Consider the following 27,887-nt stretch of genomic DNA (forward strand, 5'->3'; position numbering starts at 1 on the left):
TGTAATAGTTTTTGAGTTTTAGTTTAGGCATTACTCTAAACATTAATTTTGATTGTACAATAAATTATTCTTTATTAAATTTTAAATTAATCTTTGAATGTTAAATATTAAAGTTAAAAAATTCGTGATCATGTTAGCAGAGAAAGAGTAAGTTATTTATTAATCAGCAGATAGTGAAAGTTGAAGTCAATAAACGTAAATACAAACAAATCGAAGTCAATAGATTGTTATCCTCAAGGCATTTATTTTATACAGAATAAAACAAAATATTTAAGGTTTAACACAGAGGTAAGAATCTCTGTGAAGTATCTATTGTTTCATATATATTTTTTTTACCTAAAACAATCAATTTTAACGATTGTGTTGGTTCGATATGAGTGGATACATAAGAAAATGATTAGCCTTGTTTATATAAACAAAAGCCCTCATTTGAATTAAATAAATTCGATTAATTAGTAGAATTTCAACAGAGTATCCCTTGATGATTTCCTACTTTGTAGTGTGTTGATTTCACCCTTTCTTGACCGAACGAACAGATTTAAGAAAAAGATTTGTAACAGGTCACCATTCTTATCGGTCTCTGAGTGACTGCTCTAATTAAAGACTTTTCGTGCATTTCTGGATATGATGAGAGTTTGATTTCAACTAAATTATAGATATCGCTATGTTTGAGTAAATGCAGTAAAAAATTATAATTTTTGTAGAATTATCGACCATTCTGTAACTATTTTTCTAATGGACACCATCATCCTACAGAAACGCCTCGTTCCATATTCTGTTGCAACATTGAAGAAAACAATGAGAGGCATTAATAAATGTGTTGGTTAAGCTCCAAGTTATTTAACTAACTTATTTAAGGCTTCCTGCTTCTCGTTTTATTAATCCAACGTTACGGCGTCGTACAAATTAAAAACAATAGAACCATTAAAAGGATTAAATTAGTTAAAGAAAAAGAACTCCAGCTTTTATCATCCCCGTGAGGTCCTCGGTTCGAAGTTTTCAATGTTTACTACATTCTTTAAACTTGCATCTAACCCCTACAGACAGACTCCAATTTAAGCTATTTACATAAAAGGGAAGGTATAAAGCTCAGTGAAAGTGAACTATATTCGGATCGCTGAGATTTATAACTGCATTAAAAAGTTTCTTGACAAAATAAAATCTGAAACATTTATTAATAATAAAGCTTCATATAATTAAAATTCACAATTATAAGACTAGATTTCTTATTATGCAGAACCCTTAATATTAAAAATATATATTTTTTTTAAAGGAAAAATATGTTTACAGAATTCCAATTGTAAATATTTACAATTTATATGTATAGTTAAACGTATAAGTATAATTAAACATTTTGGTATGTTATTCATTGCTTTTCATATTAAAATTTTACAACTTACGCAAAAGAACATATCTCTAGTTCTTATGTATATAATAATAAAGTTAAGGAAAGGATGATATATAGGAAGAAAAGATTAATGTCGCATTTTAAAGCCAGTGGTGGATGCTCAAAATTCGCAAAAAAATGTCATTAGGTTCCAAAAGATGAAGGGGTGAATTTAAGGATTAAATTAAATTTTAAAAGAGTATTTCTTACTTCACTTCAGGACTTTTAGTAATCTGAAATACTAGTTCCAATGTTGAAAAGTAAAACTTGTGAATGAAAAAAGGAAAAATATTCTATATGAAATCGAAGTTGTTTTTTAGATTATGTAAAACGCGATAAATAATTTTTCGAGATATGTATAAGAAAAGATACATATAAATTAATTAGGCCTATGTTTTGTTCTTCCAGCTCTAGCATCTGTCACAGCACCCCACATTTCAATTATCATATCATCGGAAAATCCAAACGCTCCTAAGTCAGAATTATCTATAGCTTCAGCGAAATCCATTGAATTGACCTTGCCTTCTGCTGCTTCCCAGATCTGAGTTGCTGCAAATGAATGACACTGTTAAAGACAAATTTTATTATTAAGATTTGTAAGTTAAACAAAAATAATAGAACTTACCTAATTCATTATCATTGATACCAAGATAATTGTCTAATAACCGATTTATACTTTCCAATCCAAGTTGCATTTCCTTGTTAGGCTATAAAACAAATCATAGGTATAAAAATGAAAATTCCATAGTTCTATTCTACCAAATATAGTAGATTAATTAACTGAATCACTCTTAAAACCACACCCCGTAAAGAATTGGAATGGACTAGTCACTTCTTCAGAAATCTTTGCATCTCTGCCGATGAACCGGTGTCAATATACAATCTGCTTCTGATAATGTTGATGTTTGCAACTGGATAAAGCGAAACCACAGACTAACCTACTTCAATGTCAAGTACGCACGCACTAAATTTACACATTCAACACTAGACAGAGTCTAGATTTTTTGAGCAAACAACACTACAGGAAGCCACAGCGCGTCATACGATCTTTGGATTTGTCATATATCTTCTCCTTTGCAATCTACCTAGTCGTTCCTAACGAAGCATCCCTAATTTTATCCTCTTTAGCGAAGGCATATTAGAGTCTGAATTTTCTACATGAGTTTCTTAAAAGCATCTGAGAAGATTTGTTAATGAAGATTGTTAGTTTGCACATTTATATCATATTCTCCAAAACAGGATAATCTGGAGTTGATATATTGTAGAATGGGAACGAAGGGAAAATAGTGGCTTTAGGAAGGAAAGGTAGGTAGGTCACTGTTTTCCAGGTTAAGTTTTGACATTACTGACGGCTACTGCATATTGGAGGAATGGCAGAGTAGGCAAAATAGGTGAAAACATTTTAGGATAATCAATCTGAACTGAAGGACTCACTGAGGTTCCAAATAGTAGTTAAATGAGTAGACTTAATGGTTTTTGGTGATCTTAATAGTTACGCGAAGTCATTCAGAGATCTTGGCGAAAGGATGCCAAAGAAAAAAACACTTCATTGACATTCCAACATTCACTTAGTCTCTAGAGGCCTGCAATCAGCACAACCAGGGTTTAATGTTTCCCTTCAGGCAAATCTTCACATTTACACACTACCTATAATAGACTTTCCACATAATAAAAACATTACCGCTCTTATTAGAGCCGAACAAGACGTGATGAAAGGAACCTAAATTGGCTAAGGTGACATATACCTAAATTCCGTGATCTCCAACCAGTGGTAGATTTTCGGAAGAATAGCACAAATAATTCAAAATTTGAGAGAAGAATTAGAGAAGCAATCAATGAAAGAGCCAAAAATATGTGTCCTTATACATAATATGTGAATTATTTTTACTAATATTTATTTTGTGGTAATAATATTATTTGTACAAGAAATTAGGAAGCCGGTATCGAAGTACCTCTCTTACTGAAGAGAACTCAATTTAGTAGGAGGAATAAGTAAGATTACAGAAGACTTGTAATTCACAGAATACGATGATTGTCAAATTCATGTGACAAAAGAGTTAAGGAGACTACACATCACTTTAGGTCAGAAGTCCTCCCTTCTTTAATGTTGTGTTCAGTAGTTTGAGAAAGACATTTCCAAATGCATTCCACTTCGATGAATTGGAGCTTGATTAGTAGAGTCTCTACTTGCATAATAGCATCCCTTTACCTATCAACAAAAAGTCAATTCCACTATAATCTATTAGTGAAAAATATATTTACCTCCTCTACAATTTGTGTTTGACCATTGGCTTTAAATCTTAAAGTTTCTTTTCCTGAACCATATCCTTTTTTACTTTTATTTCTATGACTACTTCTTGCATCTACGTTAGCTGGAACAAAGATAAATGATACATTTTACAAATTTTGTGTAGAAATAAATAAGATTTTGCTATTTGCTTAGATTTATATTGAGGAATGTAAAGTAGTATACTGGCTTAATAAACTTACTGAAAATGAATATTGAAAAATTTCGATTCTAACAAAAAACTGTTAATCACAAGAACTTAAATGATCGAAAGAGTAATAATTTCTTTTTTCCATATATTTTTCACTCGAAACTACAATATACCGAAAGTATTAAATCAAATATTACTTCGTTTATTTAGGATTTATTAACAGAAGAGAACTTTTTGATCATCTAACCATTGACTCTTTATGGTGGGGTTCTGTTAGAAATCATGAACCGAGTAGTTGGAAACTGGCTAGTTCATGATTGAAAAAAAGGCCAACTATGTAACAAACTATGACACAAATACAACCTTAAAAATATGGTGAAAACACCATATTTTCTTATTGAATCAATAATATATGTTGCTATATGTTGAATGCAATAAATGATAATTAAAGTCTGCACATGTAGATTTTATAAAAATTAAAACGAAGTTCGACCCTAACCTAGAAGAAGTCTGTGTAAGAGTAGTTAGAATAGTCTCTTTGTTTTGAACAAATGTATCTAAGCTACAGTGCATGCAAGAATCAAAGGTATGCAGTCAGGAAGTATTTTGGTAGCAGAGGGCGTTTCATAGAGGAATTCTCCTGATTTTTGTGTAGGCCTTGAAACATTTTTCCATTACATTGGATTAAGTTGCCTTCGAATAGATCGGCAAAAGGTGTTGTAAAGATTCGTTAATGTATTTGTTTCGCTGGAAGTATTATAAATTATTCCTGAGGTAAAGTGTTTGAAGAATATATGAAAATATTAATTTTATCCGTTGTATCAAGCATATTTATTGTACCCCTGACCGGTTGTGGATTTCATTAATCAGTTTGGTGAAGAGATTTCGATTCCACTTACGTTACCATCTTGCTCTAAACTTGCTGAAAGTCTGAAACCGATCAGGAATATAATAACCATGCGTGCTGCATAAAATGATAAAACCACCATGACGGATAAAATGATATTATCTAGCACTGCGGACCTAACCACATTTTCAACATAAATTTTAGTCTGAAAGATAAGGGAAGTTGATTGTGTGGAAAAACAATTATGCTAGCTTCCTTCGTCATCCCTTCTGAAGCTTAAATAGTTCACAGTATTTATGAGAGTTAACATGTTGCCGGCTTAACTCAGATACTTTCTTACACAAACAAAATTCAATCTTGAGAAACATATAATACAATCGCCGATGCGCTTGTAACGCTACTACCCCTCTTTGATATTTGCTTTATATCGAGAGACTGTACAAAATTACTTCATCACCTTCAAATGTTTGTTGGGTTACGATTTGCCATTAAACTGGAAGCAATGAAATTTCATTAGGCGCGTTTTATCAAAGTGGCCAAAAGAACAGAATTATTTACACTCCTTTAATAGGGCATCAGGAAGTGGAAAAAACACGATATGTATTGTCAGCGAAAGTAATGTGATATCTACAAGCTATCTAATGTAATGAATAAGGTACGGATTTTTATGTATTTAAAAATGCCAAATATTTAATTAAAATATGCATTTATTTTCGTCAATTATGTGGAAAATATGTGATTTTATTAAAATATTTTCTGGAATATTTAAGTAAAATGGACATTTTTTTTTATGAAAATGGAATTTTTTTTTTTTGGCAAGTTATAATAATTATTATTATAAAAATTTATTAGGAACAATGTAATTTGTTTTTACAAGTTATAATGATTTATACAACAAAGAACATCAGCATCACTGTCAAGTTTTCCAATAACTGCATTGACAATATACCTGCCCTCAACGTCAGTGGTTTCATCAATCGACACCCAAATCGGTCCATCTTTGATATGTTCTCGAATTTTGGTTAGTGTATCTTTATAGATATCTTCCAGGTAGTTTTTCCGCAGAGTGCTCTCATCAGGCATTTTTTTCCCAATATAGGTCTCTAAGAATCCTTTGAAATGAGGATTTTTAAGTTTGTGGAAAGGGATATCTGGTCTAACCAAAGCCCGACACAGATCTGTACTCAGAGTAGACTTACTTGATGATGGAGATGTAAGGAAGGCTTGATAGGACGTCCTCTCTTTATTTCTGTTTTTATTCTCTATGTGCGATCTGGTGGCAATATGTTGGGTGACTTGGGAACGTTGAGAGCAAGAAACGCGCTTGTCACAAGCTGTGCAGTACAAAATGTCTCCATCACTTCGAAAAAGTTCTGCTGGAAACTCGCGAAGATATTTAGCAACCAGGCCGATGTTCGTGGCATTTCACCCAAAAAAGAATACACTAAGTGACCGAACGAAATGAATTGGACACTTCAACGAACGAGCTGAAAGAACAGACAACGTCAGACAACTTCAAAGAACTAACAAGTGCCCGTCACTGTTTAGCAGCATTCTGAGTAAATTACAATAACCATTGTACCCACTGTGATTCACAGCCCTACAGTCTGTGGTTCACAGTTCCTGTCAACCACCTTCCAATTATGAAAATATGCCCAAAATGAAAAATATGAAAAAATATGTACATATTTTGATTAAATATGTAGAAATATTTATTTATTTTAATCAAATATGTATAAATATGCGATAACATCCAAATATGTGGAAATATGTGAAATAAAAGTAGACTCAAACGGCTTAAAAAGTGTCAGAATGTATACTTCTAGTTGAAAAACGTCTGTAAATTGCCTAGAAAAAAATATGTAAATACATACGAATCCGTTCCCTAGTAATGAATAATTTGCTGGATCATAAACTGAAGACTGATAAGGTCTGGGAACTGTATTAAACCGTCATATTTGAACTATCTGTGAAACTTTCCAATAATTGAAGAAAAAACCGAGGTCACTGTTTTGTTTTTCAAGTCAAATATTTGTATTTCTAGAGCATTGCCTTTGTTCTGTCATGAACATCATTACCGTTTAACGCAGAAATTAAAAAGTTATCATTGAAAGAAGTATAAAGTCAGAGCTAGTCTAGATCCCGACTGAAATCGACGCTCTCTGAATAAAATAATCTAAGAAACAGTACTAACAAACATTAGCTCAAGACAAATAAACCCACTGGCGACATCAAAAATTTGATAAAACGCCATAGTCAACTTTTCTTAGAGCAATGTGGTGATTAAGATAGTAATTTAAGAAGAGAGTGAGAACACCTATTTCTATACACCTACATTTATTGGTACTGAAAGTTGTTGCGGGTATAATTCAAAATTAAAAAGAAACTCCCTTACAACAAGAAAAGGACAAAAAAGATTTTTCAAACATTAGTCGCCCTTCCTTATGGGCAAATCGACGAGTAGAAAAAAATAATTATTACTAACTATAATTAAGAACAAAACTAAGGTACATTCCATAGCATAATCGTAAAAAATTAAAATAATTACCAAAACCCGCTTTCATTGGCCCGATTAATCTTAAAGTAAACGTAGTACCAACTGGAATGTCCTTCAACATTTTGGCCACTTCAAAATGTCGTCTTCCTACCAAGCATTCATCATCTATTTTTTCTATATGATCACCAATCTGGAAATAAAATTTGAGTTTGTATCACACAAAACATAAGTTATTCATTCTAATGTAAAGATTTTGAGATATATATTTCTAATAAACTGTAAAAAATGAATTCTAATAGGATATTTTTCATTAAGATCCACGAAAGCTCCTTATATTAATGACAGAGTATCTTATATTAAGTTTATTCAGTTTATCAAAATTACCATCAAGATATTTAAGTAAACCATCAAAATTACCTTTAAAGTAGAGGTAGAATCCAAAGGTAAAGTTTAAATTTCATATTTTTCTTTTCTCCTATCTACTTTGTTTTTCTAAGGGAGAGTTAACGATGATGGATATAACTCTTTCGGGATATAAGGGAAATGAGGTGGTAGAAAGGCTTAGCCGGGAGAAATCCTAAAAATATCCCAGGCCAGATTTTGGCTACTCACGCTTCAGGTCCTATTCCAAAAGGACTCGGTCATTCGTATATTCGTGAACTTCTTGACGTGACACTAGAGAATGGGTAATTACCCAAGTCAAGTGAAGGTTTTGTGAGGAAAGGACGCTACTTAACTGTATCAGTTCGAAGAGCTTGTATGACTTAAATGTTCAACTCCTCGAAAAAGAAAAACTAATGCACTTAAACTTTGCTCAGAGCACCGCAGCAAGTGTGTCTAATTAAACTGACAGGATAGTAGGAAGTATGCCATTAACACCGTAATAGACCCTACGGATTTGGGCTTCTATCGAACACCCGTGGAAATTATCCTGGCGAGCATGGCTGGATTTAAAATACACACAAACACAATGTCAATTCATTTAAGCTTGAATTTGAATCTCGACCAAAGTATGATTAGTCTACGCTACGTTATTTTTAAAAAAGGGCAGATTTCAAGCCTCATTCGCTTGGTTTGAAAAGCATTTTACTCAAGAAAATTCTATGCCAACAAGTTTTAATAAAAGGAAATATGACTCTAGATCAATCTCAGAACAGTCGAGGAAGTCTCACTCGACTCATCTCACTCCAAAAATGTTTTCTTTTTGATAACGTTTATTTCACCCATATAAAAAAATTCGCTCTTACGAAAATAATATAAAAAGGTGCAATCTTCTTCAATTAAAGGTTAGATTATAAGCAGGTACCTGGATATAGTCTATTTTGTCAACTATGCTTCCTTCTTTAATTCTTTTTATAAATGAGTAACCTGCTCCATTATCGGTAATAGTTAATCCCAGGGATTCCTCAGTCTTGGTGATCTCTATTTCTTTAGGCCTTCCTAAAACCAAAAATCAGTTAAGAACAACTTGTTAAGTTCACTTTTTATCAGTAATATGTTTTAATAATAAAAACAAAAAAGTTTACCTTTTCTGTGAGCAAATATGAAGTCTTCCAATCCGATTTGTCCACCTAACAGTTTTGTCATATCCACTTTGTGTGTGTTCAAGGTGCAAAACAGTATCTGCAAATGAAGAATATAAGTTTACAAATATTGAAGAATTTCAAGAATATTACCTCCCTTTAAAAAGTAAGTGAATACAATAATTTTCTTAATTATCTGAAAAAAACCTAATGATTATCGTGTAAGCTATTATACTGTACTGCTTACTGATTCTTTGTTCATCGTAGCATGCATATTTTTTGAATCACATTTTCAAAACTAAATTTCTATTTAGTATTTTGAACTTTCCGAGACATTCTAACAATGTGATAAAAAAAAAAAATTCTCAGCAAACTAAATTCATAAAGGTGTTTTTTCTATTTTAAATCTTTTAATATCATTCTTACTGACTAAACAATTGTTAAGAAAATATAATTTCTCAATTACTGATTTTATTGTTAACTTTATTAAAATTAAATTATTAGTTTAGAAGGTCTTAGAAAATCAATTTTAATATTTCATACAGATTTGAATCTTCCTGGTTAAAAAAAGTTCAAGTATTTAATTATATAAAGTTTCTTTCTTTTCAGGAATATCCATAAAAAAAAGGCTTTAAAATATTTATTGCTGCTTTACGAATCAAATAAGGCAGATGTAATGCCCTAATAACTCATGAAGTTCTAAAGAAGCTCCTATCGAAGGACACGAATGGTGATTAAGATTCCAGCCGAAGAAAATTAAGATGTAAATAACGTGATTAAGATGCAGGACAAAAGAACTTTTTCATTTCTCAGATCAGTGAAAGCTTTTTAGCAGTACCTTATTAGCTCTTATCTTTCTGGATCTAAATTAAAATAAACTTGCAGCTACATAACCAACTTAGTAATACACAAAAAGAAGTAAAGCTTGCTTTCAGATAACTTTTAAGTAATTAGTTCTTGTATTTTCCCGCAGAGGGAAATGGATTGATACTACTAGGTGTTGGAGGCTAGAGGCTATTTAATCCTCTCAACTTAGATAACAACCTTACAGGAGTGTTCTATTATTTGTAAAATCATGCAGCATGATGTTACATTTCGCATGTTGAGTTTCGAATTATATTCAGTTCTTTATCGGGGCTACAAAACAAAGGGCTGTTCAGACATCAAGCCAGTCTTAAAAATGGGTATACAAATAGAATATGAAATATAGAATTACAATTGTCCAGCAATCGTAGCAACATATTATATAATTATTTTGGTAATGCTTATCTCAAGTTGGCTCTTTTTTTCATTAAGTACTTTTCATGTGGAAGTAAACAACAAAAATTACTAAACTTTAAAAATCTGAAAAATGCGAAAGATAAAAACTTCAAATTAATGAAACTTATTTATTGGCTTAAGATACAATAAGTATTTACAAATCTAGTATAATACAACTATTCCAGTCCATCTTATTAAGAGTATTCATTGGTATTGTTTTATTTTAGAAGAGTAAGCCAAAATAAACATTGATTCTGATTATTAATATTTTTTATTATTAATTATAAATTTTCTTTTATAGTATCTACAACTTTGTGTTCGTTCTGACTTTTATAAATTAGTGAAAATTGCAGTTATTGTTATGTACTTTAGTTAATGTCTGCTTCAATGTTTTGTTGAATTTAATAACTTATGTACATCATATTAATTATATAATATATATATATACAACAATTTAATCTTTTTATTTTTAACAAATCCTAACGACTAGAAGAAAAATAAATGGAAGATAACTAATGTTTAATCAGAAGATATTGCTCAACGTGCACTAGCGCAATATATTGGCTTTAGAAGAAAAATTTCTGGAAAAACTTCAAAAGACTTTAGAAATAGTATATCTGGCAGTGAAAATAAATTACAGGAAGGCCAGTAATATAAATATATTTTTTCTGTAATTATAAACCAAAATGCTATATAAGGAAACATTAATAAGGTATTTAAGCCACTAGCTTTAGCAACAAATACCGAGATAACTGAAACATGACTCTATTATACTAAAAATACATTATTTACATTGTTGATACAAAAAAAATAATAAATTATTTTGCTTATATATGATCTGTATTCACATCGTTAACACTGGTAACATACATCGAAGATATCAGCAAACACAGGGCAGAATAGCTTAAATGAAACAATAATTTACAAATTAAAAGATTTCTTAAAAGCAGATAATTGTTCAATGATAAGCTGCAATTGTAAAATGAATTAAACAAACTAATATATGATTTCCTTTTCCAATAACAAATCAGCCAACTAAACAATTTTCCAACATTAGGAAAACATAAATGCTTTAGGTAAATTTTCAAAATTAGTTCAGAGATTCGGCCATAAGTCGCAACAAATAACAAAAAATGAAAGACAAATTAAATGTTAAAAATAAATTAACGCAACATAAAATTGTACATGTTATCTAAAACAAATAAGGTATGCAACTTATAAAGCACTACCTTCAGTAGTTTGTTATTATCTCTGGTACATCAAGTACATGTAAGTACCTAGTTGTTCCATATATAAAATGGAAAGCTCTTTAGACAAATTTTAGGCTTTTGTTTTGGTAATATTAAAAATATTTAAAGAGTCTTTTCGATTGTAAAGGAACTTACTTCTGGTTTTAAACTTCTTACTTAGGTCATACATCCAGGAAATCTTTTAAAAGTGTAGTCCTTCTCTTTTCAGCAATATCAATCTGATTTTCAAGATCTCCGCGATCAGTAGTTTCGGCCCTTTCAATCTTCCACGACAGATTCTCAATTTCTGCTTCAAGCTGTGCCTGCTGATATTCAAATAATTCTTTACGAGGTCCAACTTCTAAATAATAAGCATAAGGATATGTGTACTGCAAGGTGTAACGACACTTAGCTAGTAGAGCTGCTGCGTCCACTAAATACTGCCAATCGATCCATGTTCCTGAGGAGTTCATTACTTTTGCATTAATCCGGGATTTTATTTTCTCTAGCGTTTCAGCTTCTAGTTTTAGACTTTTTGAATGATTCTCCCATCGTTCGTAGTAGTGCAGGTATTTTTTAAGAGCCTCTCTTGCTTGTGCATGAACTGATTCATTAACAATATTGGGATTTTCCTTATAGCGAGAACATTCATAATATTCCGAACCGTGAGATTTCCAGTCACCGAGGCACATCCAACAGAAATCATGTTTACAATTATAACATTGCATGTGGTTACAGCCACCATTTTTTTCTATGCAAATATGACATCGAGGGCAGTCTTTTGTATGAGCTGAGATATAATTAGCTGTTTCGGAATCATCAGCACACTTTGTAAGCCATTTTTTAATTGTGGCACAATCAGTTGGAGCATGATAATCAGTTCCACATTTAAAGCAAAATGATATCATACAATGTTCACAAACTGTTCTTTTGGCTTTAGGTTCTTTTGAACGGAAGACGAATTTGCAGTTGGGCCCAGGGCAAAAACGAAGCTCTGGATGAGACTTCACATAATCTCTGAAAGCAAATTCTTGATATTTTTCTCTTTGAGGCATTTTAGTTAACAAAGACAAAACAAAGTCTTCTGGAGCCAATAGACCGCAATCCTGAGCCATACATGATATTCCTGTAGAGACTCCCTGTGTAATTTGTACTTCAAAATGTGTTGACCAGCATTCATTGCAAAATAAGTGACCACAAGATAGACTAGAAAACTTTTCTGGAATAGCAGGCACGAAACAAACTGGGCATCTTAATCTTTGTCCTAGACATTCCAATTTTGACTGCTTTGGATTACCATTCAAATATTGCATCCAATCAGAATTTTTATAAGCAATTGCAGAAGGTAATACCGCCCATTCATGGGTGTGCAACAGAACTTTTGCTAGTGATGGAGTTATTCTTAAATTATTACTTAATGCCTCTACAGATTCATTTAAAAGTTTTTCAACTTCGTCTACACACAAACACTCGTAGCTAAAATGTTCAGGATCCAATGTCGAATCATTCTCCTCTATATCGCAATCCTCCATATTATAATAAGCATCATATCCGCAATCTTCATCAGAATAGTACATACCTGAATCCTCCTCGCCCGACATGTCTTATTAGACAATCACTAAATCTTTTCGAAAAACATATTTAAAAAAAACAACGAAGTTATCATCACAAACACAATGTACACTACATACATAACCTAACCTATAGAAATGAAAATGTCGACGCACTAGACTACGTGACTCAAATCACCTCCCCACCATTCACTAAAAATTCATTTAAAAGGCTACTAAAAACTAAACGGTGATGTTTTTCTTAATAAATAATTGTTTATAAAAACAAAATCATTTATTTAGACAATCTTTGGCTATTTAAAAACCCAAAATAAAAGCAAACATTTTAATTAATTAGTTGGAAAATAAAATTCATCATAAATTAAAATTTTTCTTATTTCCAAAATTTTAGAACTCAAATATGCGTAAGTTTTCCTATAGACTCACTATAAATTTTTCAGATAACATGTTTGTCCATGTTTTCTTTGTAAGTTTAAATGAAAGTATGTAATAAGGTCCACATTTAGCTGTACGATTGTCAGGGGTAATATAAAAAAAGATAAAATTTGAAAATGATAAGATAAATAGTTCTTTTTCTTATTGCAAAGTTTCCGTATTATTTCATTTTTTCATACTTGTGTATAATAAATAAATGGAGGTACAAAACTGTATACAAATTTCTAAATAATTACAAAATATTTACCCTCTTTCACAAGAAAAAAAAAACTTGTATTACTACTGTTTTTTTACCTTTCGTTGCGATTTTTTTTTTTCAATATTAGAAAGCAACAGCAGATTTTTTTTATTTATCTTGAATATTAGCAGAGAACCCTGCAAATTAGAGGAGTTTTTTTGTTTTATCCTGAATATTAGTAGAAAATATGCAAATTTGTAGAGTTTTAGTAATTTGGATTCATAAGTTGAGGTAAAGCTGCTTATCGAATATTTAAAATTCACAGGAGAAAAATATTTTTTAGATCAAATGAGAAAAATAAAATTAGACTCGTATTCTTTCGTATCTATGCGAAATTCATAAAAATATCATTCCTTAAATCTTTTAAGGAATTCTTTTAATAATTCTTTTATTATTGTTATACTCAAATAAAAAAAATATCCCATTTCCTTGTTACCTAATCAACAAAAACCATAACTGACCGATAGGTATGGTTGCGTTTGACAAGAGGAGCCTTTTCTTTTTCCCCCTTTCTAAGCAGGCGTCCCTAAGGAAGGAACATCTTACCCTTTTCATTTCATACACAAGTGAGAAAAATTTAAGAAAAATAATAAGAAAAAATCATGTGAGTGTTTAAAACCGATTTTCCTTTTCAAAACTGAACCCGTTTTAAGCTTAGTCTTCTTGAACAGATGTTCAAGGAAGATTTAATTCAACCTTCCCCATAGAAAGCAAAAAAAAAAAAAAAACAACAATCTCCAACACTTCTTTCTCTAACCGCATATTACGTAATTTCATTTTCTTTAAACACATAATTTTTTACTATAGGATCAGTTGACTTCATTTATACATGTTTATTAGAATGGAATCAATTCAAAAAGATATGGTTAAAACTAGAAAAATCTGTTGTAGTAAAGCAGCACTTCTAGTTAGTCGATCTTCAAATATGGAATTTATTAATATTAAATGCACTTTGATGCAATGCCATCCTTCTCGCACACATACATATGTATATAGTGATCTTAATATTTTGGGTACCTTTCATAGTGCCATTTCAGTTAATTATATGCCTGACTGGAAGATTTTGATCGATACACTTTTTAATTCCTGGCGAATTTTTCGTAAATGTTTCCAATATAAATATACATATATTTAAACTTTGCATATACCCGAAATAATTGTAGATCTATAACTTTTAGTTGAAAAAGTTTCCTAGTAAATTTTTGCGGAGTTCTTATGAGGGGGCGGTTGAAGTGACGCTCTCCTCTAAAGTATGGTTTATTTCCTAAAACCTTTCAATTACAGCGTTCTAATTATTTTAAAATTCTGTGTTGGAAGATGTGCAACTAGGGCTTCTTCATGTTTTTCAGAGTTGTCTGAATGGTCAGGGGAAATTGCAAAGTTACAATTCCTCCAAGATAGCAACAATTAAATGTATAATATTAAAGTCAACTATACTATTAGCACAAAATATAATAATAATAATAATTAAGTAAACGTAGTAAGAAAGTGTTCTTCAAAGCAGATTTGGTTGTTTTGTTTTTTCATCTTTCTTTCTTTCCAAATGATTAAGCAGTTAAACTTTCCATTTAATTGAACTTCGTAAAAAAACTACCTTAAATGCTAAGATGAATTACATAAACTTAGTTTATTTATTTACTATCATATCTATTACTAATTCATATTTTGTATGTGTATTGTAAATAATTTTTCTGAATAAACTTAAGGTTCACAATAATGGATAGCAAATACCTGACATTGCATAATTCTATTTCTGCTTCAAAACGACCTTGCAAATGTCAGACGATTTTTTCAAAAGGTGTAATATTTGACGTCATGTGCAATTTTTTCTAAAGAAAGTGAAAATTTAATAAACCCACAACTCACCTAATACTTTGCAGTTTTTTTTATTGTTACATGAATCACTTGCCAATTTGTGAAATACAATCTCGAGATTCTAAATGAAACGTTTTTTCTTATACGTAGACCATTTTTAATACACACATATTCACATAAATTAACTGTATCAAATATTTAGATTAAAGAAGAAAATTAAAATTTTTTTACGAAATAAATAGGGCCTTAAGTTGAGTGACCAGAAAGAGAGCCGAAAGTATAGTGCTTAGCTTAGTATGAAGTGTGATGTCTTGCATTCCTCTTCATCATTTCTGTGGGTATTTGTGGACGTTAAGTTAAGGGAACACACACGATTCTCTTGTAACTAAGTTTAATTAAATTATCTTGAAACATAGAATTTTTCCTATAGTTCGAGGCTTCAATGCTACAATCTTCACAATAATAGAATGATTTCTTCAAATATTTTGAAAATGGTTTCATCAAACCAAAAGTGATGGGCCTAACACCCATTAAGTGCAAATAAATCTATTTGGCGTTTAGACTAAGAATGGACAAAGACGTACCGTACAACGCAGCACAACAACTCGGAATTTTAGCATCAAATTTGATTCTCAGAAATATTTTATAGATAGTTGGAAGTAGCTATAAATAAAGAGAAATCCGCCAAAAATTCACACTTCTTGTGTGGCTCACTTTAGTGGATAATATTATATAAAGGCTAGTCGTCTACAAAAAGGGTTTTTGGGTAAATAAAAAAGATTGAATGAGGTAAGTTTTCCTGTGAATCCACCAGACCCAAGTTGTTGCCCACATCAAACTATACTTGAACGTGGAATCTTATTCCAATAATCTGGAAAAGCGATGAATCTTTTGTCATCCTCTCGAAACCCATTTAAATGTAGTTTCCTGAAAAATGTGGCCACTAGACCTACAAGTATTCAACGCAGTTGAGCAAGTCTAAAGAAATTCGATGAAAAACCATATATACATATATTAAATTGTCGATTTATATACATCAAATGTTTATTGTCAGTTTCTATCTAGGTCCCTAAAACCAAACATAAAATGTTTACTTTCACAATTTCCCGTTTTTGAGTTATGCTGTAGACAACCACACTAGAACCAAAGTAATTTTTACAAACACAGGAGAACTTTAAACGCGAATAATAAAACTTTCACCTTGCAAGGAGTAACTAAATGTAGAAAAATACATACAGCCAACTCAAAATAACCAACAAATTACAAATTACATGGGATCTTCTAATCAACTTTTCTTTTAAACTGGAAAGTAGCCAATCAGGCGAACACCGAACAGCTATCGATTTTTTTTTGCGCTCCTATTTAAATAGAGGTTAGGAGTATTAAAAGGCCGTGGAATTTAGTAAATAAGACTGTATAGTAACGGTCAGACACGGACAGATGGGGACACAGAAGCCTTAGAGCAGGCTGGTGGGGAGAGCTATTCTCTATGTCTATAATATAGACGAGTGAAGATGTTGATTTTCCATGGTTGTCCTAGAAATCTTATTGTCCCATTTTTTGGCGTGCAACGACCTCCTCCATCACTATTTCTTCCTATCATCTTATCTCTTATATTATTCACACACACCATAATTTAAGCTAGGTCAGCTTGGTGAGGTTACCTCGATTTAGAAACTATGAGAGAGTCCACAGAATCCACCAATCTTTCACGCAGGAGAAAGTCCAGCGGTCAGAGAAATTTCTTGTTAAGCAAGAATAAAAAGATATATACAAAATTATATTTATCAATGAGTCAGATGAGAACAATTTTTAAATGATTTCATTGATGCTTGACTCATTTTAGAATTTTAAATTGGAATATGATAAGAAGTAGTTGAATGACTTGTTTTCCAATGCTCCCATTACGTAAAAAGAACCTCTGCGGGTGTCGTTGCACACTTTTTACAAACTAAATTTCACTTGCGCTGATTGATATCTAGGGATAACTATAAATGTTTGTGGTGCTTAATGGATTTGATTTCAAAGCTACTCTCTTTACAAACCTATCAACTAAAACGATTAAACATTAATGAGTCAAATAAATTGATTAGTAATTTGGTGATTAAACTGATAATTGTTTTTTATAATACCTACTAAAGATATTACTGAAAAGTTACGGGTAATGTACCTGCTCTAAAAACACTTATTCAAACAATTATCCCTGCAACGAAACGAGATTAGCATCGATTCGCTTGATTTTAATGGTGAGCTCTTTAGGAAGAAACGTCACGAAGTAAGCAAGAAGAAGAATTGAGGTTTTCATTCATCGACAGTCGGATATGTACAGTTGTACATATTTTTGGACAAAAAGTTAGAACTTTATACTTTTTTAAAATATTGTCGGTTGAGAAGTAAGTTTTTTTAATTGTAATTGAAATGATCACTGGTGATGGAAGAGAGTTCTAGGATGTTGGGTGTGAGAAAAAAAATTGTTTTTAAGGCTTTACAGCATAACTCACCTGTGAGTTGTGTACGTGCGCGTTTCATGAGAAGGTTATTGCACGTTAAGCGTCATAACTCAAAAATTATAGCAAACTCATGTCTTATTTGAATTAAAATAGTCACAAAAAAAAAATAAATAATTACAAATTTTAATGTGAGAACGGGAGCATTTCTCACGCATGTGAAAAAGCTCAAAGCGAACACTCACACGACTTTCTCTTAACAATATATACACAATGTAAGTTTCTTGAAACTTGGAATTTGCCATGAAAAATCGATAACGTTCGATATATCGATATCTAAATTTAAACAAAGTGATCCTTTCACTTAATCGATTTCTTCAAATTTAGAATTGGACAGCCTCAGTGGCACAACCTCAAGGTAGCTAATCCATATGTAAAACTTTTATTTGAAAGTTTCAAAGAATTATTTGCTTTCTAATGCATTGGTGAGGGATTATTTGGGTTTTCTTTGCAGTTCTATTCAGTGAACAGTACTGCTTTTAACATTTGATATATTACGAGAATATATTTAATATAATGCTAAAACCTGGAGTTTTAATAAAGTCATTTGGCAGGAAGTTTTTTTATCATATATAGATAAAAAAAAAAAATATATATTTAAAGCGAAAATGCTGTTTTAACATCCGCTTACTGAAAAGTTGCCACCCAACTAAATGTTTCATTTTATCTTAAGTTCTATGATTATTTTTTTCTCTGACTAATGACAGTAACCGGGTCTCGTTAAACGTGATACATTAACTTTGCATACACAGACTTTACTCCTGATTGGATCTCATTTTAAAGGAAATTGATTTTTAGGGGCAATGCCGGATCGTCACGCTTTCCTTTAAACTGTGATTTTATCATAGAGCAGATTCAACCAGACAGTCTAATATTGAGGGCAATAAAATGTTTAGTAAATATTTCCACTCGAACAGAATTAAAATTAAATTAAATTTAAGTGAAATAATATTTCTACAATAATTTTTTCCGAGCGTTATTTCCCCTTATTCCACTGGTGCTTATTTTAATGTGTAAAGCATTAAACTTTTTTTTTTAAATTCTAAAAATCGCCTATAGTATGCAAAACTTAGTATTTTGTAAAATTTACTGTTTTAGGGTGAACAAGGGTCAACTAAGGTATGCAAAACCCTTGAATTTTCTCAAATCACCTATTTTTTATTATTTATTTTTGTAAAGTAGAACTATTGATTATTTGGTTGCAATACCGTAGAGATGTCTCAGATCTCTGAAAATGTTAAATGTTTTCACTTGCCACAGTGAAATTCAAAGTAGAAGACAAATTTTAAACAATTCAAGTTCATCAAGATGCATGATAAATCTAATTTCAAATAAAGTAATTATATCAATAAGGAAAGTAGCGAGAATAATCAAGAGAGATATGAGATGTTACAATTAATCAACCTTATATTTACTCAAATTTTGAATTTCTATATCTCGCACCGTTCTGTTTAGAACTTTACGAAATTTTATTCTAGTAATCTCTTCAAATGTGGCATCAAACATTTGACGAGTGAGCGGTGACGCTATAGGATGTCTAAGTTTATGATAATCTCAAATTTTACATAGCTAATATCTTGTTTCGCAATGTTCAGGTCTCGATCAAATTTTGCTCAAATCTAACTAACTAACTCCGAAAATTAAAAACCAAATTATAAATTTTAGAAAGACTGTTAACATACAATTATACAATAGATTAGTGCAACGCCTAGCCTCTGAAGCTCTGAGTTCGCATTTATGGCCTCCTGATTCCTATACTATGGTAAAGATGCCACGCATCTAAGATGGAAGAAGAGTTCTAGTAGAAAAGGCTCCTTCTAGGTTTCGTATATCTGATCATTCAAAAAGAATTCATTAGATAGATTCTTGCAGGACGGCCTTAAAAGGCGCCACCGCGACCCCATGGATCTATTGTGGCTCCCACTACTCTAGAGCTCTCCCTCCAGACCCGTCCGTTTAATTAGACTAGAAATACTGCAGATCAGCTCCTGGGTAAATCTCTCAGGCTTTGATTTTTCCTACCCGAGGAGTAACACCCTTAACCACTGACACAACACGTGCAGTGGCCGTTTCCTCCTCCTCCTCCACCTCCTCCTGAACAGAACCTACAAAGGCTGCCAGGCCCATGCAAAGCGTAAGTTTTCTGAGCCTGCAGTGGCCGGTCAATAGGCCTACAGTTATCCTGATAGCCTCTCGGCCTTGACAGATTAAATCTTCAGTCAGCTTTGGCGAATAGACCTTAATGAACTTCTTCGCCTGTCTCTGCCCAGTAGTGGCCAAAACTTTGGGTTTTATTAAAAAAAGATTTTCACTATTTTTGGGAGCCAGATTATTCCAAGGGATAAAAGATCAAAACACAGTGTCATAGTAACTGCCCATAGAGAAGTAAAAAAAATACAAGAAACAAAGGATATATCAAAACTCCATCACGTACACATTACAGCCTTACATACAGAGCTCAGTTTATGTACAAACACATCATGTACGAATAGTGGCAATAGAAGAAGGGCAAAGTGTGAGCACAGAGCGTAACGCATCTTTCACCCCTACATCAACTATTAGTGTACAAAACCGGAAGAAGAACATCCTGCCGCAAGTTATAGACAATACAACGCGCACACTTCCGGAACTGTTTATGTAACTCGTAACTAGTGGCAATGTATGACTCGAAAAGTACACATACAAACTTTTATGGATATGCAACACCTAACTAACAGTTGATGTAGTAATACATCTGATTTTTTTTTTTTTTTAATGTGCATTAACAATTTCAGTGTTGGCATTTTACATTATAATTATTACTACTTCATTTCTCTTTTAGAAACTCTAGAAGAATAATGAGGAATGTCAATAACCTTCTTCCTCTTTAATATATTTATTTTTTCATTTTGACAAAGGGTGGAATGAAACAAAGAAATGCAAGACAATGGCTTAGAAGAAGAACTGCTCTCGCTCGCCCAACTTTCTTTGTTCCTACAGCGGGGTCTTTCCATCCAAAAACTTACCAAGAAAACTGAGTATGGGTAGTAAACCAAATTTGGAAATGAAAACTGGGGAAGTGGTAGCATAAAATTCCTACTTCCTGTCAAATTCCACTTCCACTTCAAATTTCATAAATACAGACATTCGTATATTTCATTAAGCAGAAGTATTTGAAGAAAATAAAAATAATAATAATAATAAAATCAAAGGGAAGGGATTAGCTATGCGGTTAGCGTACTGGACTCCCACGCGGAGGTCCCGGGTTCGAATCCAGCAGCTGACCCTTAGATTTTCTCTTCCTAGGAGCATCTTACAGCTCACTGTCCGGTGATGGACAGTGTTGCCTGTAACGAGAGAACACTGTCCGCAGGCCGGCAGTGCACTGAAAAAAGCTCCGGGCGCCAATAACCTTAGATGTTGACACGCCTTAAATAATAATAATAATAATAATAATAATAATAATGAAATCAAATGAAAACTTGCAAGATGAATATTTTGAAGCAAAAAACGTGAAACAATTGAAAACAATTAGGGCAGACACAAATAACATTGAAAGTTTTATTAGCCAAGACAATTTTATCGGTTATTGATAAAACAAAATACAGATTAGAAAAGAAAATAAAACTGTTGCGCAATGTACTGCAATTACGGTTTTAACTGCACTTGAAACTTTCTTTTACCGGGCGGAGAGGACGTCCCTATAGGCACCTTTCGCAGAGTGCTCTCTACCATCCAGCTAATCGTAATTTGAATTTGAAATACTTATTCTTACTATATAAAAGGAAGTAGTATGTTCTTATAAAAATTTCCAAACTTAATTTTGATTGGACATTTACATTTTTAGAGTACCTTATTTAGAAAAAGTGTGGAATAAGTCGCTTGTTTATTGGAGGAATGCTTCACTATTCAATAAGAACCACCAAAGATAAATTTATGTGATATAAAATTTAACAAAAAGTAAAAAAAAAAGGAACCCCAACTATTACTATTCACTTCTATCATGTAATGAAAAAAGAATTCTTGGTTTTGATATAAGGAGAACAATAGACAATACTGTACGATTCTGTTTAGCTTACTAATTTACACAACCGTCTACACTTGAAAAAACCAAGACTACACATCGAACAAATATTTTTCGTAGCATTCAACATAACATAATTCTGATAAAAGATCTATTATTATTTAATTGTAAACTGATATGATCTTGATGGTTGAAATTAAGATGTCGCTTTGTATTTAGTTTTTGCTAATATTTTGTCGGGTTTTTTAGGATTAATAACGCGGCAAAAGCTTGTCCCACTTTGCTAGCTGGGCCAAGCAGGAGTTGCGTCCCAGGGCGCTTCAGTTCCCAGTGGGGCTTGGCACATCAACCATCTGGAGCAGCAGTTCTTGTAAAACGATCTCCGTGCTTGACTGCGAAGAGTCGGTACAATACTTAAAAATACCGTACTCAGCATAAGTTTGAAAAGGGTAACCAGGGAAAGAATGTCTCAAGTTTGCTCTGAAAATAGTTCCTATCAGTTATTTTACTAAATAAAGCTTAATTTTCTTACAATTTCAACGCCTATTTTGTGGGAATCGCTTAGAAGTTAAGTCCCGCGTTTAAAAGTTTAAGCTTCTTTTTTTCTTCTTCCTTGGCGTTGATGTATTATTTATCATCATACAGCCATAATTACTCATGTGACGCCAGAACTGAAGTCTTTGTACAAAAACATTACGTGGAATTCATTCGTACGACTTTCTCTTGTGGTATAATTAACGTTCGACAAAATAAGTGGTGAGGATTATGAAATGAAGAATTATACATGTATGAGAGACTGATGACCAAAATGTGACTCAATCTAGCAAAAGATAACGAGCAATCTAAAAGGCTCAGAACAGAAGAAGAAAGAAATATTCACCCTCTACACTCACTTCATTACAAAAAAAATCGCTACTGAATCGCTAAGTTACTGTCAGATTCCCCCCAAATCGAAATTTAAAGCCCTTGGCTCCCAACGATTTTTTACTTTTTAAATATTTTCTAACACACATTCTCACATAACGTTTTTCTAAAAAAAACAACTTCTTCGGTCTCAAAAAGGATCTCAAAATTGATTTGGCCAAAGAAAGTAATCAAAACAAAATGAATACAAATTTCCAAAATTTGGCACGATCGCGACACAATCCATAACTACAGTATTTTTATTTGTGTAACTGTACACTAAATGTTGCAATATTAAGTTCGCCAAACATAGAAAGTAAAAATAAAAAATTAGAGAGTAAAATAGAAACTTATTGGTTTTCCATTAAATTTCACTAAAATGAAGTTTGGATAATTCTATGATGCATACTTGGTAATAGATAGAATAAAGTAAGAATCTCTTTCTCTCTGTGTTTGTTGTAAAAACACCTGTATGAGTTTCTCCACTCCAAGAGCTCCTCCATGTCAAGAATCCTGGACTGGACAATCACCCCCTTCCAATAGGAGTTTCTGATGAATGTTGCCCGAAAGGAAATCGGTCTCCCAAAACACTTTCTCCAGCCATTACCCATAAAAATCTTCTCATCATAATTTATAACCTGACGATTCACTAACCATTTTATTTATCCACGATTTTACGATTTCTTTCTGTACCCTAGAATTGGGTCATATTCATTGGAATGGCTTCCTTTTGTACTTTTGAATCTAAAAATTACTTCCATAAAGCTAAATTTTCTTTTAACAGGGTGTTCCGCTGGAGAGACCCTGCCGGAGAGTATGGTCAGGTGGAGAGGAAACACTCTTAAACACTGGGACATTGCACTGCAATCGCTAATTTGCGAAATGACGCTTCCAGCACTTCGCGTTCAGAGGAGATCACTCAAAAAAAAAAAAAAAAAAAAAAAATGACTGACGAGAAACCCCAGACTTGCGAAAAGGCAAGCATAAGGACCCTTTTCATCGCAATGTAGAGTTGATTTACCCAGAATACCAATGTGAATTATGTCAGTAGATTTGTGGCCTATTTCTGCCCTATATTTTGGCATTCCAATCTCTAGACAATAGTATAAGCTTTGTGGCCCGTTGAGTGAGACCAGAGAAGTATCATGCCGTAAAAACGACGAAGTGGGTAAGAGCCTAGAGCTCTTTAAGTGAGATGAATATATATCTACTAGAAGTGCAATCGGCCTCTATAAACTAGAGACAGGATCCACCTCATGTTCCAACAATAATAAACATTCTTTAGTTCTGGACTGAAATTGATACAAAATTTTTTATTGATCAGAATTCTGGTAAAAACATTTGAATCCAAATGCGTCATAATATCAATAACAGGATACTAATTTTCAGCTTACTGAGAATCAAGAAACCCTAAACCACTTACTTCTGGTAAAAACTTAATTTCGCTAATTTGAGACGATTGCAGTACTTCCTTCATCTAGAAGTAAGAAAAACTGTAAACTGAGGAACTAATAAAGTTCTGTCTTTAAGTTTTTAGAATACTATGTAAGATATCAGTAGAATATATTTTATCTGAATTACAGAATAAGAATTTAACTACTTCTTATCAGTCTATTAAGACCTTACTATCGCCTCACAGATATTGTTAGATTTTATGTTTATCAATGGATATACATTTTTCAATTCAATAGTAAAATAATAATAATTAATAACACGTAATAAACAAGAGACTTTGTCAATGAACTGAGCTTCAGACTGCATTCATCCGAATGTAAAAAAAAAAAAAATATTGATGAATGAAGTGGCTAATCAATTAGTAATTAATCAAATAGATCCTCTAAGAAAGCGGATGTTACGCTTATTAAAGTGCGTTCACACTTGTCTGTTAGCATTTGCGTTCGCAGAAATTTTGGTATGTATGCTTTTTATTGTATGAGAATGGCTGTTAGTGGTGAATGATTTGGCATGAAGGTGCCATAATAAATTTGGTAAATAAATCTTCTATTGGATTGTTGTAAATGTAAACGCGGGTATAAATTTTAAAAGAGAAAAACTGAACTAGGGAAGTCACAAAAAACGGCACTATCTCTAGTCAATAATGCGCTGTATCCGGTTGCGAGATTGTCCGTTAAGTGCAGGATGAAGACACAAGTAGTTTTTTTCAGTCACAGGTGACCTTTGTGCGTAACAGTCAACTGTCAAGGAAATATCTTTTCCGTCAATTATTATTGCGAATAATGAATATTATTGTTCTAAGTTTCAATTACTGTACATCAATCATTAACAAAATTAACAGGAATTCCTTAATGGTTGGAATTGTTAATATGTTTATAAATGTTATAAACTTAATAAAAGATTTTAATAACAATTTGGTGTTGTTTTAAAATCGATATATTGCAAAAATTTGCAGTCTCAATACTTTTAAATGTACACTATTATTAAATATTTACTAATAAATAATTTCTGTAACATTCAAGAAATATAGCATTAAGGGCTTTTGCAAGATGGTACGGGTAGCTTCCCAATTCTGAAGAAAAAAATTCAGTACAATGTGCGATCCTGTCTTATATAATGTACAGCAGGGATGAATATATTGTTTAAATTCCATAACCAGAAGTCTCTTTTTACTGAATGGATGTTATTTTATTAAGAGATTAAGAAGAAAATAGCTATAACACATTTCCTCAAAACAACACATAAATATAGATCAACAACTTTTCTGTGAATACTCTAACAAAATCCCTTTTACCTTATTCTGATAACAGATGGCGCTACTTTACCCCTTTCGTTGTAATTCGCATTTTTATGAAGTAAATAATAATCATTTTTAAAATTCAGAATTTAATAGAGTATGGGCCTGAACTTGGGAAATCGTCTTGAGAGAAAGTTAACTTGTGTTCACATTAGATGTTTAAAACAAGTTAAAACCATCACGAAGTACTATTGAGCCATTGAGCACTAGCCCATATAGTTACTGCCTTAAACTAGGTTAAATGTGCATAATTTAACAATAAACACAAAGTTAATAATATCTAAAATAACGCTATTATAGGCTGGGTTAATAATAAAATTCATTATACGGCCCATTCATTGCTTTAATGAGGTGTTTATAAAGTAGGAAGGATAAATTGCTGTTAACAAGTATCAAGCTAGGCGAACACAATCTTCCCGCATCTACCCTAATTAACTGTAAGAACATTTACACTTCAATAGAACTTTCATTATCACTAATTACCATTATAATAAAATAAATCCTAACTTTAATTTGAACTTATCTTTTGAAAAAAAAAGGACAGATATCCTTTGGAGTTTATGTACAAGACTATTAGTTATCTATAGTTCATTAGTATACGATTAGAGAGTAAATATTAACTTATGACTAACGTTATGTATAAGTTAACCTGATTTTTTCGGAAATCATGAAATTATATAAGAGAAAATTTTAATATATCACTTCTTTCTCAAACTACAATTCTCCATATTTAATTCCCATTCCACCGAAATGACAGTTTAGGGAAGAAAATCTCCGTAAAGTGAAAAATCCATTTGGTAAATTAGGATTTTCTTCAAAATGTGATTTTTAGCAAGTCATATGAGTCCTTTACATTGAATAAGCACAGTTCCATACATTGCGCGAAAATTGGGGCTTTAGAGGAAAGCCTATCCTTAATCCCTTAATCAATATTTCCTGGAAAAATGTTTCAAACAAACGTTTTAGCCAACATGTATACTAGAATTGCACCAAGTTAAAAAAAAAAAAGGAAGAGCTTTCGAGAAAATCTCATTCAATTGGAAAAATACATTTTGTAAAGTGTTAGTTCCGGGTAAGAGATTTTAATCGCTAAGTTACAGTTGGGTTCTTGGCTTACTTGACTTATTCGCTTACTGCGAATTTTCCTGTTTGATAAATTTTGTGCACATACAAATACCAGACCATTAAGAGGCATTCCCAACAATACAGTTTATTGCATAAACGTGAAGTATGGATTAAGAGGTTCTTGAATACTGAGAACTGAGTATTGCGTTAAAATAACAAAGTCTAAGATACATTCGACCCAGTCCTAATCTGTCTAAGATTCACAGCACTCAGAACAGAACAGGGACCACTCAAGTGATAGCTTTACTACGGGCAATCTGTAATAATGTAAGGCTGTCTATAGTGTAAGCCTGTGCACAAGTGCTAAACAATACTACAACGGCCAGTCTAGGTCATTTAGAAAGTCTGTTTAGACTAATATATCTACTGCCCCATCCACAGAAATCCCCATTAAACCTGGCTTAAATTAAACCTAGACTATAAGAACATCGTTTGATGAAGCTTCCAAGCTTCTAAAACATTCTAGTGTCTTACTGGAACAAATTTTTATCTACCTGAAACGAAATATTTAAAGTTGCAGAATTAATCTAGGAATTTTCTCAGAATCTCGTGTCTAAGTACATATTTCAAAATAAAATATGAATAACAATAAATGAAATATCACTAGATACAATTTGATACTGTGTTTAAATTGTATCACAGCGCCACACTACTTCTATTGAACCCAGTGCTAGGAGCGTAAAGAGTAACCTAATATAACCTTCCCACAGATAACAAAAGTCGGAGTAACAAGAATAAATTTACTTTTTTTTACAACGAATTTTTACATTTAAATTTTGTATTTTTGTTTGCAAAATGTTCTTGTATTTACTTTACAGACAAACTTAAAATTTAGTTTTGATTCGCAACGAAATAATAGTACTGCAGATGTTTACATGAATAACAATACGTGTCAAGGTACTGAGATAAAATTTGCCACAAATCATATTTGTACATGTGGCATTTAACAAGTAGAAGAAAAAAAAACCATGAAATTATTATGAAAATCATATACCTCAGATGCAGGGAAATCATAACATTCAGAAATTTTTTGGTACAGCTCTTTAATGTTGGAAAAACCAGAAATTAAACCAGTCGGACTTCCGTGGGCTTGTTGACAGTGAAAAACCAGTCGCGCTTTTGGTTCCATCCGTTCTTCCGGTTCCTTTTTTGTGGTGCCGTTGGTTGTATTGGATGCTTCCTCCCTTTTTGATTGTGTCCTTTTAAAAAGGGGCATAATTATAAGCACATTAAAAATCACTTCACAAAAAAATGAGATTGTTTATCAAGTAAACAAAACAGAAAGATAAATCACAACTTGACACTTTGACTACCTATCGCCAAGCTAGCAAGGTGTATGTAACTGAGTCAAAACCGC

General features: G+C 32.2%; 2 protein-coding genes and 1 long non-coding RNA gene across 3 annotated transcripts; 1 reads left to right on the plus strand and 2 right to left on the minus strand.

Annotated features, from left to right (window-relative positions):
* LOC141450377 (uncharacterized) lies at positions 1–10,422 on the plus strand. The gene is made up of 3 exons (XR_012456080.1): positions 1–288; positions 8,779–8,858; positions 9,302–10,422. It is a non-coding gene; the product is annotated as an uncharacterized lncRNA (long non-coding RNA).
* Positions 1,157–27,887, minus strand: kermit (PDZ domain-containing protein GIPC-like protein kermit). Its single transcript, XM_074120747.1, has 7 exons — positions 27,525–27,887; positions 8,696–8,792; positions 8,476–8,609; positions 7,221–7,359; positions 3,650–3,759; positions 2,013–2,094; positions 1,157–1,936 (listed from the first exon to the last, which is right to left on the minus strand). The coding sequence occupies exons 1-7, from the start codon at positions 27,744–27,746 to the stop codon at positions 1,767–1,769; spliced, it is 954 nt and encodes a 317-aa protein (XP_073976848.1). The 5' UTR covers positions 27,747–27,887; the 3' UTR covers positions 1,157–1,766.
* ari-2 (E3 ubiquitin-protein ligase ari-2) lies at positions 10,061–12,954 on the minus strand. Its single transcript, XM_074120746.1, has 2 exons — positions 11,338–12,954; positions 10,061–10,855 (listed from the first exon to the last, which is right to left on the minus strand). Exon 1 carries the CDS (start codon positions 12,780–12,782, stop codon positions 11,364–11,366), a length of 1,419 nt encoding a protein of 472 aa, XP_073976847.1. The 5' UTR covers positions 12,783–12,954; the 3' UTR covers positions 10,061–10,855; positions 11,338–11,363.

Source organism: Rhodnius prolixus, unplaced genomic scaffold, assembly GCF_049639745.1.
Source record: "Rhodnius prolixus isolate KJV_2025 unplaced genomic scaffold, Rpr scaffold_2, whole genome shotgun sequence".
NCBI classification, from domain to species: Eukaryota; Metazoa; Arthropoda; class Insecta; order Hemiptera; family Reduviidae; genus Rhodnius; species Rhodnius prolixus.